Below are 13,561 nucleotides of genomic sequence, written 5' to 3' on the forward strand. Positions count from 1 at the left end.
TTTCTTCAGCCCTGCCCGTTACCTTCAAAAAAAAGCTGAGGAACGCACAGGTTGAGGAGGGGAACAATTTGGTGTTACACTGTGAGCTCTCTAAACCAGGAGTCCCTGTAGAATGGATGATGGGAGGAGAGGAGCTGCTGAACAATGGAGAGAAGTTTCAGATAAAGCAGAGAGAGTTGGTGAATGAACTGAAGATTCTGGATGCGAAACCTGAAGACAGCAATATCTACACCTGCGTTTGTGGCAATGTGGAGACCACAGCCGGTGTTACTGTCACGGGTAAAGGATTGGAGATCATTTAGAAAATATTTAAATTCACATTGAATTTTATATCAAATGTGAAAAATGTTTTATGCAGTATACATCAGCATCAAATTACAATCCTTTCTATAAGTGAATAGACGGCATCCATGTTTCTAATTTCTGTGGTTTCTTTCAGCAATTCCAGTCACTTTCAAGCAAAAGCTGAGGAATCTGCAGACTGAGGAAGGGATCACCATCAGCCTGCACTGTGAGCTGTCTAAATCAGGGGTCCCTGTGGAGTGGAGGCTGGGAGGACAGATGATACTGCAAAATGGAGACAAGTATCAGATGAAGCAGAGAGGCTTGGCACTGGAGCTCATCATCAGGGAGGCTCTGCCTGAGGACAGTGGAGTCTACAGCTGTGTGTGTCGAGATCAGAAGACAAAGGCCACAGTCAAAGTCCTTGGTAGGGGCAATAACGCTTTGTGCTCTAATGAAACAATTGTCACTGGTGCACATAAACTTGGTTAAATGTTCAATGCCTGACTTAACTTGAGCCCTTAGCTCCAATGTAGGTTTAATTAATTGTCCTTCATCTTATCTGGTGAAGGGTAAAGGTTTTTCAAGGCTGTTCTAGATTTCACTGTGTTCAGTGTTCACTCTTTGATGAAATATCCTATTTTCGCTGACTTCCTATCTCTCTTGGTTCCCTCAGCTGTACCCGCCACCTTCAGAGTGGGTCTGAAGAACCAGGATGCCCCAGAGAAGGGCAACGTGACCCTGCGCTGTGAACTGTCTAAGTCTGGCGTCCCGGTGGAGTGGTGGAGGGGGGAGACAGAACTGTCCCAGGACCTGTCAGGGGGAAAGTACCAGATCAAATTGGAGGGGAGGATCGCTGAGATGACCATTACCAACGTGCAACCGGAGGACATAGGAAAATACAGCTGTGTCACTGGAGACCAGAAGACCACCGCTGTAGTTAAAGTGCAAGGTAAGCAACATTTGATCTATATCTATGAAGAAAAAAAAATATATATATATATATATATATATATATACACAAATTCAAATCCTTGGTGGGGAGAGGTTGTTGGACTCATTTTTTTAAATATCTTTTTTAAAATCACGTTTTGACAGCGAGGAAATGTTTTTTTTAATCAGTGCGGCCTTTCAGACCTCATTGAAAACGGAATGCGGCCCCCTGGGGCAAAATGATTTTGACACCACTCTTAATACATTTAATTATTTAGAGGTGGACAGGTTGAGTGACTCCTGCTTTTAGACCATACACAGATAGTGAGTTTGATTTTATACTTCTTGCGGTCATACAATATGAAACAATGTTAATGTTTCCACAGCTCTCCCTGTGACGTTCAAGCGCCAGCTCCAGAACGCGATGATCAAAGAGGGGGACAGTGGGGAGTTCTGGTGTGAGCTCTCCAAGCCTGGAGCCCCAGTGGACTGGAGGAAGGGGAGAGTCATCCTGAAGTCTGGAGATAAATATGAGATGAAGCAGGAGGGACGCATCACTAAACTGCTCATCCATAACGTGGAGGAGAGTGACGCTGGGAAATACACCTGCAAGACTAAAGACGCCCAGTCAACTGCTGAGCTGACCGTGAAGGGTGAGTCAGACCAAAATGAACATGGTTAGACTTTATATTGTAACTTATGATAAAACTGTATTTGTGATACTGTATAACCAGGTGCATCTCCAGTCCAGTGTGTATCAAAGCAAATCGCATTCTAAAATCATGGGTATTCATATGGAGTTGGTCCCCCCCTTTGCTGCTATAACAGCCTCCACTCTTCTGGGAAGGCTTGCCACTAGATGTTAGAACATTGCTGCGGGGACTTGCTTCCATTCAGCCACAGGGGCATTAGTGAGGTCGGGCGCTGATGTTGGGCGATTAGGCCTGGCTCGCAGTTGAAGTTCCAATTCATCCCAAAGGTGTTCGATGGGGTTGAGGTCAGGGCTCTGTGCAGGCCAGTCAAGTCTTTCCACACCGATCTCAACATACCATTTCTGTATTAACTTCGATTTGTGCTCGAGGGAATTGTCATGCTGAAACAGGAAAGGGCCTTCCGCAAACTGTTGCCACAAAGTTGGAAGCAAAGAATCGTCTAGAACAGGGGTGGGCAACTCCAGTCCTCGAGGTCCTGATTGGTGTCACACTTTTTCTCCATCCCTAGCAAACACAGCTGATTAATCAAATTGCATTCTAAACTGAAGATCATGATTAGGTGATTATTGGAGTCAGATGTGTTAGCTGGGGCAAAACGGTGACACCAATCAGGCCTCCGAGGACTGGAATTGCCCACCTCTGGTCTAGAATGACATTGTATGCTGTAGCGTTAAGATTTCCCTTCACTGGAACTATGTGTCCTAGCCATGAAAAACAGCCCCAGACCATTGTTCCTACTCCACTAAATGTTACAGTTGGCATTATGCATTGGGTGCAGGTAGCGTTCTCCTGGCATCCGCCAAAGTCAAATTAATCCATCAGACTGCCAGATGGTGAAGCGTGATTTATCACTCCAGAGAACATGTTTCCACTGCTCCAGATGTCTAATGGTGGCGAGCTTTACACCACTCCAGCCGACGCTTGGCATTGCACATAGTGATCTTAGACTTGTGTGCGGCTGCTTGGCCATGAAAATCCATTTCATGAAGCTCCCGACGAACAGTTCTTGTACTGACATTGCTTCCAGAGGCAGTTTGGAACTCAGTAGTGAGTGTTGAAACCGAAGACAGACAAATTTTACACGCTACGTACTTCAGCACTCGGCGGTACCATTCTGTGAGCTGGTGTGGCCTACACTGAGCTGTTGTTGCTCCTAGACGTTTCCACTTCACAATAACACCACTTACAGTTGATCGGGGCAACTCTAGCAGGGCAAAATTTGACAAACTGACTTGTTGGAAAGGTGGCATCCTATGACCGTGCCACATTGAAAGTCACTGAGCTCTTCAGTAAGGCCATTATACTGCTAATGTTTGTTTATGGTGATTGCATGGTGGTGTGCTCGATTTTACACACCTGTCAGCAACGAGTGTGTCTGAATAGCCAAATCCACAAATTTGAAGGGCTGTCCACATACTTGTGTATATATATAGTGTATGACACATTCAACTCTCCATTCAGTTAACAGAAGCTTTTGAAAATGGAATAGGAGGGGGCCTGGTAAAACAAAAGAGCATGTTCATCACTGATTCTTCAATAAGCAACAAACCAATCAAATGCCCCTTTGCCTGTAGCAATGTGCCTGAGAATGAATAACATTGTTTCAAAGCGCTGTCTGACAGTGAAAGAACGATCTTGGTGCTGCATCAAAAAGCTGTGTTTTGTCATTGTTGAACGTTATGTCAGAGTTCACTGAACCCCAGGGACACACTCTGGATTATTGGATTCTCTCTGTGACAGAAGCACAAGCATAAAGCATGAAATGGACTAGCCCGTTCTCCTTTCCACATTTAGGGTTTACCACCACTAACTACTGTTCCTTGTTTTCCTCAGGCCTACCCCCCACTTTCAAAGAACAGCTGAGGAACATGGAAGTTGAGGAGGGTAAGACTGTGACACTACGCTGTGAGCTGTCAAAACCTGCAGCCTCAGTTGAGTGGAAGAGGGGAGCAGAGCTGTTGAAGAATGTAGACAAGTGCCAGATAAGGAAGAAAGATTTACTGGTGGAATTGAAGATTATCGATGCGAATCTGGAAGACAGTGGCGTTTACGCCTGTATTTGTGGTGAACAAAAGACTACAGCCACTGTTACAATAAATGGTGGGTATATTTTGGTTATATTTTGGTTATAGTTTGGAAATGTTGGAGAAAGCTTGAATATTGCATTTGGCAAATAGGCTGTATATTTCATCAGTAAGACACAAATGTGTTTTCAATTCCACTAGTTTTTAATAAATAAGGGAAATATAGGTTTCAGAAAGGTTTGACAGCCCTCTACTATGGTGTCTTTCAGTTCGCCCCGTCACATTTATAGAAGAGCTGAGGAACTTTCAGGTTGAGGAGGGCAACAATGTGACGTTGCGCTGCGAGCTCTCTAAACCAGGGATGTTGGTAGAATGGATGAGAGGAACAGATCTGCTGCAGAACGGAGAGAAGTACCAGATGAAGCAGAAAAACGCAACCTTGGAGCTGATCATCAGGAAAACCTTACCTGAAGACAGTGGAGTCTACAGCTGCGTGTTGGAAGACCAGAAAACGTTTTCCACCATCAGTATCACTGGTAGGGGAAACACTGTTGAATAATATGTGCATCGTCTTGACATTTTAAACTCGCTGTGTACCACACAATCCTAGAAGATGTTGTTCTCACAGTATGTGTTTCTATCATTGTTCAGCCGTCCCAGTCACTTTCAAGCAGAAACTAAAGAACCAAGAGGCTCCGGAGGAGGGTAACGTGACGTTGCGCTGCGAGCTGTCTAAATCGGGAGTCTCTGTGGAATGGCTGAAGGGAGAGGAGCTACTGAGGGAAGGGAAGAGGTACCAGATGAAACAGGAGGGGAGGACTGCTGAGATGGTCATCAGGAACGTGGTGCTGCAGGACGCTGGGGAGTATAGCTGTGTCACCGCCTGCAATGTTAGGACAGCAGCTGACATCAAAGTTAGGGGTATGGTCTTTGCTCATTTTTACTACATGCTAATACATTGATATACTGTTTATTCTTCAAAGGTTGTTGGCAAGTGTGTTATTCTGAAAATGGAAATATCTTTGAATATAATTTCTGGATTGTGCGTTGGATGACACCAAGTACATTTCCCACAAGGGGGCATGGGGGATACACATGAGATGAATCTGTCAGAGGATGTGTAGAAATCAAAGCAGTTGAGCCAGATAATGTCTCAGTCTTAAATACATATTCTTCTCAGCCCTCCCTGTAACATTCACACAAGAGGTCCAGAACGCGATGATCAAAGAGGGGGACAGTGGGAAGTTATTTTGTGAGCTCTCCAAGCCTGGAGCCCCAGTAGACTGGAGGAAGGGGAGAGTCATCCTGAAGTCTGGAGACAAATATGAGATGAAGCAGGAGGGACGCATCACTAAACTGCTCATTCATAACGTGGAGGAGAGTGACGCTGGGAAATACACCTGCAAGACTAAAGACGCCCAGTCAACTGCTGAGCTGACCGTGAAGGGTGAGTCAGACTTATGATAGTACTACACTTTGTATAACATATGTTTCATCCCTGTTGTTGTGTTCAACAACAATATAGTGTATAAATACCAGATACGTGTTATAACATGTCTGATATTTCTTGGATTCATGCAATCCCTCGTTTTATACTTTTCCACTATAGGAACTTTAATTTGTATATGTTTGTATATGAGTCGACAATTTACTTGTTTGCTGTCCCCAGCTCCTCCCATCACGTTCAAGGTGAAGTTGAAGAACCAGGAAGTCGAGGAGGAGAACAGTGTGACGTTATTCTGCGAGCTCTCTAAACCAGGACTGACGGCAGAGTGGAGGAAGGGAGAGGAGCTGCTGAAGAATGGAGTGAGGTACCAGATAAGGAAGAGAGAGGCAACGATGGAACTGACCATCAGGAAAGCAGTGCTCGAGGACACCGGATTCTACAGCTGTGTTTACGCAGAAGCCAAAACCACTGCCACTGTCAACATCACTGGTAAGAGGAGATGCTATTGGTTTCTTAAGGGGGGTTGAGTATTTTATTATAGTAAACACAGCAATATGTGAAGGTAATTTAGGAGGATGGGCACCCTCTGTTCAGCCTGGTTTCTGTTAAAGGGATATTTTACTCAAAAACGATAATCTGCTTATTTTTGCTGCTCTGTACTGAAAGTGCTCTATCTCTTAAAATCAATTGCTGACATGCATACCTTTTTGTGATTGTATTAACAGTGGGCTTATGAACAAGTTGTTTTTGAGTAAAATATCCCTTTAAGGACTTTGTGACATACTAAAATGGTTGGTTTTGATTTCATGTCCTCAGCCATACCTGTCACCTTCAAAATGGGTCTTAAGAACCAGGAGGCTCCAGAGGGGGGCATCGTGAACCTGCGCTGTGAGCTGTCTAAGGCTGGAGTCCCGGTGGAGTGGTGGAAAGGCAAGGAGGAGGTGAGCCCTGGAGGAAGGTACCAGATGAAGCTGGAGAGAAAGGTAGCGGAGATGCACATCAGGAACATCCAACCGGAGGACGTGGGGGAGTACAGCTGTATATTCGGAGATCAGAAGACCACTGCTGAAGTCAACGTGAGAGGTACAGTACATGTTACATGTTGTCTGGCTGTCATTTTTGTTGGATATAAAAGGCTCCTTCACCAGGAATTGAAGAGTTGAAGTATGGGCCTCCCCAGTGTCATGTCTTTGTCTATGCCGGATTAAGTGATATGACATGCTATTCTATAAAATCCTTTCTCTGTAATTAATATTACCTGATTGAGCTGATCATGTAAATGTAATTAACTAGAAAGTCGGGGCACCACGAAATAATATTTATAGAGCAGTTATCTTCTGAATAAACTCTTAAAGACCTAGTAATATTTTACATCAATAGCAGTCAATATTAATCGTCACCTTATTTCAGTCTCATCTGAAAGTTGTAAATTCTTGGTTATCTTCACGAACCCTGGCTAACAAGTTGAATCAGCAATACAAAATTGGGTTTAATTATTTATTTACTAAATACCTAACTAATCACACAGAATTACATATACACAGAATGAATCATACCTTGATTACAAATTATGTCATAAAGGAAAACGTCCCTAGCGGACGGAACAGATATGACAGCTGGTTACACAAAGAAAAGGGGGGTTGGGTTTGAGTGAAAGAGCGGGAAGACTGAAGAACAAAGGGAGAAGCGATGTCTCTATCGTAAATACAGGATCTTATGCGTTCTAAATTACCGCCCATTTGGAAAAGGAAAATGCAATAAATATTTACTCTGAGCTGCGCTTCAATAGGTTGGTGGTAGATGGAAGGCCGTGTTGCCCAACAGAGTCCTTTGTCCTTTGAAGAGTGTCTCTGGTGGTGAACGGGAAACGTTGTAGTGTCGTCGTTGTGTGGTAGACTGCATACTCTGTCTGTCCTCTCCTAGCCCATGTTTACAGCGGCCGCTGCAAACTCAACGGCTAGGAGGTATCACTTCTGTAGCGAATAAGAGTTCAAAGTTCCTACCATTCGCAACCAAAGCTCACGCTGAGGTTGGCTTCGTTCTGTAGTTATTATCTGTGTAACGGCTTTCTTCCTGGGATGAAGGAGAGGACCAAAATGCAGCGCAGTTAGTGTTCAACATGTTTAATTAAACAATAAACGATGAACATTAACAAACATTACAAAACAACAAACGTGAAAGCCGAGACAGTCCTATCTGGTGCAGAACATAAACACAGAGACAGGAAACAACCACCCACAATCCCCAACACAAAACAAGCCACCTATATATGATTCTCAATCAGGGACAACGATTGACAGCTGTCTCTGATTGAGAACCATATCAGGCTGAACATAGAAACAGACGAACTAGACACACAACATAGAATTCCCACCCAGCTCACGTCCTGACCAACACTAAACAAGCAAAACACATAAGAACTCTGGTCAGGACGTTACAATCTGAACCCTTCTGACATCGGATCGTCATCCTAATGTACCCGGAACAGAAGGTTACATTTTCATCAAGGGCTTATATAGTGGAGGGAGAAGGGTGTGTTTTCATAGTTTTATAACCCATGTCTCTTCACAGGGGCGGGCCACTGATTAGCAGAGCCCTAACCTTATGAAAACCCAAATCTCTCATTTGGAAGCTAAAATTACATTTCATCTCTTCACCAATAATTGTATATTTAAACATTTGAATTGCACAACAATTCCATGTGAATCTGATAACTATTTCCACTGTACCGTGTATGTTATCTTATCATTGATGAGAATGTCTCAGATGACAACCAAACTGACATCATATTCATGAAGTACCAACGCATATATTCAACTGGTTGGATTCCCAAAATATGGTTCATTTCCCCCCACCTTCTGATATCCCCAGAATCTCTGTTTAACAAAGGCTATTCAAGAGTCCCTCTGTAGAGTCAAGAAAGAGGGAAGGGAGAAAGGTATTTATGGGGGGGGGTCATAAACCTTACCCACAGGGCAACGTCATGACACCAGCAACTGTACCAAAGTGGAATAGAATACACAATAAAGCAAGAGATCAATGCAGCTGGTCTCTTTAGGAATTAAACAACATATCTATTCCAGAACAATGTTTTTTCATCACAAATTGACAAAACATAACAAATTGTAACCTATACAGTATCGTACTCTGTGGGTAGTATAGGGCAATGGCCCCGAAGCACAAGACATTTTCAGATGATGTCCATCTCTGGTCCATACAGCTGCTGCATCAGTCTTCTTTGAGAAGGAGCTAGAGAGCAAGGTGGTGATGGAGGGGACGTCAGTGGTCCTCTACTGTGAGGTCTCCAGCGTTACGGTCCCTGTCACCTGGAGGAAGGAAGCCTGCCTGGTCACAGACGGGGAGAGGTTCACTTTGAAGAAGAAAGGCCCTGTTCACACCCTGGAGATCAGGAAGTTGAGTCTGGAGGACGCCGGGGAGTACAGCTGCATCACCAGGGGAAAGAAGACCACAGCCATGCTAGTTGTGAAAGGTAGGCCAACCCCATCCTACACTCTTAGAAAAAAGTTCCCAAAGTTTTTATTTTGTTGCTGTCCCCATATGAGAACCCTTTTTGGCTCCAGGTAGAACCTTTTTTGGTTTCAGGTGGAACCCTTTTGGGTTCCACATAGAACCCTCTGTGGAAAAGGTTCTACATGGAACAAAAAAGGGTTCTACTTGGAACAAAAAAGGGTACTTCAAAGGGTTCTCCTATGGGGACAGCCGAAGAACCCTTTCAGGTTCTAGATAGCAAAATCTAAGAGTGTACTGAAGTAAATGTAGAGTATATCCTCATTAAACTCACAAAATTGAAGGAACCCAATGAGTCTGTTTGGCCCCTTTTCATATGTGATTATTGTGGGTAGAGGATAGGTTATACCTTGCTTACTTCTTTGCATTCTTTTGAATGGGTAATCTCCTCTGTATAGCTTGCTACATTATCCTATAAATAGTTAGTTGGCCCTGCAGTCTAGGGGGGATGGAAACAAGACCCGTAACATATCTCATACAAATCATAATAGTGAAAAAGAACAGTGAGAACTAATAACAACAGACATCTTAAATTTACCATCAAACACTAATGGTTTATTGTTTAAACACACGGTAATGGGGGGGGGGGGGGGGGGGGGGCTGAGCTGGACCCAAGGAAAGAAATAATAAATATCCAAAAACCCCTAAGCTAGTCTTACTTGCTACAATAACCGCTAGCTAACTAACCAATAAAATACAGTGGGTGGTCCACCCAGTTCTAATTAGGGTTCTTAGACAATGTTTTCCTACGGGTAGTGTATGCCCATGGGTGACTTGTCTTTGTACCCCCTTTACCCACCAACAAACAAACAGTCATACACCATAACAATACATACTCACATAATAATGGACAAATGTGACATGTAGGTGCAAAAACAAAAGAGAGATCACTGCATACAAAGAGAGAGGGAGAGAGAGACAGAGAGTTTGGGAAAACAACTGACTGAGTTTTTAAACTAAGGGAAAGGGGATGTGATTGGGAAAGGGAATTGGCGACTGATTGGCGACTGATGAGTGACAGCTGTGACTAGGGCAGAAGGAAAGAAACCAAATACACACAGGATACTTGTATCCGTAACACTGATCCTAACCTTTTCTCTACAGAGCGTGTGATGATCTTGTCAGGACTGAAGGACATGAAGATCATGGCCGGGCAGGATGCAGTGTTTGTGTGCGAGCTGTCCCACAAGGAGGTAAGCGAGGGCGAGTGGTGGCTGGGCTCCAGCCTCCTGCAGAAGAATGAAATGAACCAGATGAGCTGCCTGGGCCACCAGCACCGCCTGGTCCTGACCATGACCACGCCGGAGGAGACCGGGACCGTGGCTTTCGTGGTCGGGGAGGAAAAGACCTCCGCCCAATTGCTGGTGCTCCCCAAACCCAAAGGTTTTCCACCTCTTTTGATTTTGTTACAGTACAATGTGAATTATACACTTTAATCACTAATATGTGTATGCAGTTAGAAGGTATATGTAGTTTACTCTGTTTCCTGTCTTTGTCAGTACTCATTGAGAAGAAGCTTGGGGACATCGTCATCATGGAAGGGGAGACGGCCACTTTATCCTGTACGACCTCTGACCTGTTTAGCCCTGTCACATGGAGAAGGAACAGGATGCCCCTCCTGAACGGAGATAAGTATGAGACTCGTAAGGAGGGCAAGCTCAACCTGCTGCTCATCCATGACACGGGACCAGGGGACTCTGGGATATACTCCTGTGACACTGGTGACATGCAGAGCAGCGCCAATCTGACTGTCAATGGTAAGGATTTCCAATAATTAAGAGCGAAGTAACATAACCAGGAACTCAGGTTTATCTCCGGGGGTTACAATATTCTGAATTTTCTCTTTGCATTACTCATCCTAACATTGGTCAAATGGAACATAGATTTCCAATTCCCTGATTATCTTCCGTCTCTCCAGAGCTGCCTCCATACTTTGAGGAGGAGCTGCAGGCTGTGGAGGCTGAGGAGGGGGGCACTGCCTTCCTATCCTGTGAGCTGTCTAAGCATGCGGTCCCAGTCCAGTGGAGGAAGGGCCGGCTACCTCTCAGGCCCAACAGGAAGTACAAGATGAGGCAGGACGGCTGTGTGTTTCAGCTACACATCCTGGAGCTGAAGAAGGAAGACAGTGGCAGCTACACGTGCCAGGCAGGTGGTGTGGAGACCACCACCTCTGTGGCAGTAAAGCCTCCCTCAGACAAGACAGATCCTCCCAAGACAATTCCTCCCACAAAGGCTGCCTCTCCCACTACTCCACCAGAAGAGGCCCGACCTGGCCCTCCAGAGCCAAAGAAACGGGGCATGACCCGGTCATCCATTGTGGAGTCAGAGGAAGACCTGGAGCTTGAGGAAAAAGAGACAGTGGTAAACCCACATAAGAAACAGTCATTAAGGTCTTTGGGTAAGGAGACTAAGGTAGACCAGCAGGAGAAACAGAAAGTGAAACAGCCAGTAGGTATGGTGAAGGATGCCATAGCAGAAAAGACCCAGAAACAGCTAGTACCACCACTGAGGTCTAAAGGGAAGGAGGCAACTATGGTGAAGGATTCACAGATGGACCAGAGCGAGATAAAGCCAGTGAAACAGCCAGTCAGAGCTATAGTGACGGACACAGAGGAGAAAAAGTCTATGGTGAAGAAGACTGAAATAGACACGAGGGAGAAAAAGATATTGAAAGAGATTGGAGTAGACCAGGTGGTGAAACAGCCAGTTCCACCAGCGACACGAGCATCTGTTGTTTCAGTTTCAGATGCTGGGGTAGACGAGGTGAGGAAACAGCCAGTTCCACCAGCGAGACGGGCATCTGTTGTTTCAGTTTCAGATGCTGGGGTAGACGAGGTGAGGAAACAGCCAGTTCCACCAGCGAGACGGGCATCTGTTGTTTCAGTTTCAGATGCTGGGGTAGACGAGGTGAGGAAACAGCCAGTTCCACCAGCGAGACGAGCATCTATAGTGTCTGATGCTGGGCTAGAGCATGTAGGCAAAAAGCCCGTTCCACCTGTGAGACGAGCTTCTCTTGTTTCAATTTCGGATACTGGGGTAGACCAAATGGTGAAACAGCCAGTTCCACCAGCGAGACGAGCATCTAATGTGTCTGATGCTGGGGTAGACAAGGTGAGGAAACAGCCAGTTCCACCAGTGAAACAAGCTTCTGTTGTTTCAGTGTCGGATGCTGGGGTAGACGAGGTGAGGAAACAGCCAGTTCCACCAGCGAGACGAGCATCTGTTGTTTCAGTTTCAGATGCTGGGTTAGACGAGGTGAGGAAACAGCCAGTTCCACCAGCGAGACGGGCATCTGTTGTTTCAGTTTCAGATGCTGGGGTAGACGAGGTGAGGAAACAGCCAGTTCCACCAGCGAGACGGGCATCTGTTGTTTCAGTTTTGGATGCTGGGGTAGACGAGGTGAGGAAACAGCCAGTTCTACCAGCGAGACGAGCATCTGTTGTTTCAGTTTTGGATGCTGGGGTAGACGAGGTGAGGAAACAGCCAGTTCCACCAGCGAGACGGGCATCTGTTGTTTCAGTTTTGGATGCTGGGGTAGACGAGGTGAGGAAACAGCCAGTTCCACCAGCGAGAAGAGTATCTATTGTTTCAGTCTCGAATGCTGGGGTAGACGAGGTGAGGAAACAGCCAGTTCCACCAGCGAGACGAGCATCTATAGTGTCGGACGCTGGGGTAGAGCAGATAGTTAGGTCTGTTAGATCTAAAAAGGAGATAGATATAGAAATTGACCATCAGGACAAACAGACAGTGAAGTTTATGGTGAAGGAGACAGAGGTAGACCAGAGGGACAAACAGCCAGCAAGGTCTACAGTACAGGAGATGGAAAAACACAAGATTGCGGTGGATGGTAACCAAGTCCATATCTCAGAGGATGAGTCCTCCACTGAGGCCTCCACCCAGGTAAGAGTCAACCAGAAGACCAGCAAGCCTGTAGTTGCTGTAGCTGGAGTTCCCAAGGGGCTCCCGATGACTAAGCAAGTTGACGAGACTGAACCTGACATGGAAATCAGTGTAGAGGACGAACCTGAGATGCTGGATGCCGCCATCAAGATCCAGGCAGCTTTCAAGGGATACAAGACCCGCAAAGACATGCGGCCAATCTTCAAGCAGGTGTTCAAGAACCAGAACGTTGAGACCAACGGTACCATCCAGCTAGCGTGCATGGTGGAAGGGAAGTCCAACGCAGTACGCTGGCTGAAGAACGGCCAGCAGATCATAGGAGACCAACGCCACCGCATGAGCACCTCTGAGGAGGGCGTCTGCACACTGGTGATCATCAACATGTCAGCCATAGACACTGGGGTCTATACATGTGAGGTGGTGAACAAGTTTGGTGTGACCTCATATAATGGCAACATTACTGTGGGTCAACCTCAAAAGCCTCCATCCTACACCCAGAGGCCTGCAGCCCCAGCACAGCCCTCCACCCCTTCTGTGCACCCAGTCCTGGCCTCTGTTGGCCCTCTTCAGCCAACCCAGACCTCCACCTCTGGGAAGGAGACTATGGGTTCTGTGGAGAGTGAGGGTATCTCCCTGTGGCAGGCCTACAACCTGACCGAGGGGGATCCCCGTAATACCCTGCAGGAGAGGAGGAGGGCCTCACTCATCTCCGCCAGCTCTAGTAAGTCAAGTTA

The 13,561-nt window shown here is 45.9% G+C and overlaps 1 protein-coding gene across 1 annotated transcript in view; it reads left to right on the forward strand.

Annotated features, from left to right (window-relative positions):
• Positions 1-13,561, forward strand: part of LOC120053814 (obscurin-like) — a 55,074-nt gene that overhangs the window by 20,522 nt on the left and 20,991 nt on the right. Inside the window, exons 17-31 of the mRNA XM_039001075.1 lie at positions 10-279; positions 440-709; positions 959-1,234; positions 1,602-1,868; positions 3,762-3,983; positions 4,222-4,488; positions 4,604-4,873; positions 5,133-5,399; positions 5,622-5,888; positions 6,216-6,482; positions 8,620-8,889; positions 10,032-10,310; positions 10,427-10,684; positions 10,846-11,690; positions 12,663-13,548. Coding sequence (XP_038857003.1) covers positions 10-279; positions 440-709; positions 959-1,234; positions 1,602-1,868; positions 3,762-3,983; positions 4,222-4,488; positions 4,604-4,873; positions 5,133-5,399; positions 5,622-5,888; positions 6,216-6,482; positions 8,620-8,889; positions 10,032-10,310; positions 10,427-10,684; positions 10,846-11,690; positions 12,663-13,548 — 5,181 coding nt within the window. The remainder of the gene's footprint in view (positions 1-9; positions 280-439; positions 710-958; positions 1,235-1,601; positions 1,869-3,761; positions 3,984-4,221; positions 4,489-4,603; positions 4,874-5,132; positions 5,400-5,621; positions 5,889-6,215; positions 6,483-8,619; positions 8,890-10,031; positions 10,311-10,426; positions 10,685-10,845; positions 11,691-12,662; positions 13,549-13,561) is intronic.

Source organism: Salvelinus namaycush, chromosome 9 (assembly GCF_016432855.1).
Source record: "Salvelinus namaycush isolate Seneca chromosome 9, SaNama_1.0, whole genome shotgun sequence".
Lineage (NCBI taxonomy): Eukaryota > Metazoa > Chordata > Actinopteri > Salmoniformes > Salmonidae > Salvelinus > Salvelinus namaycush.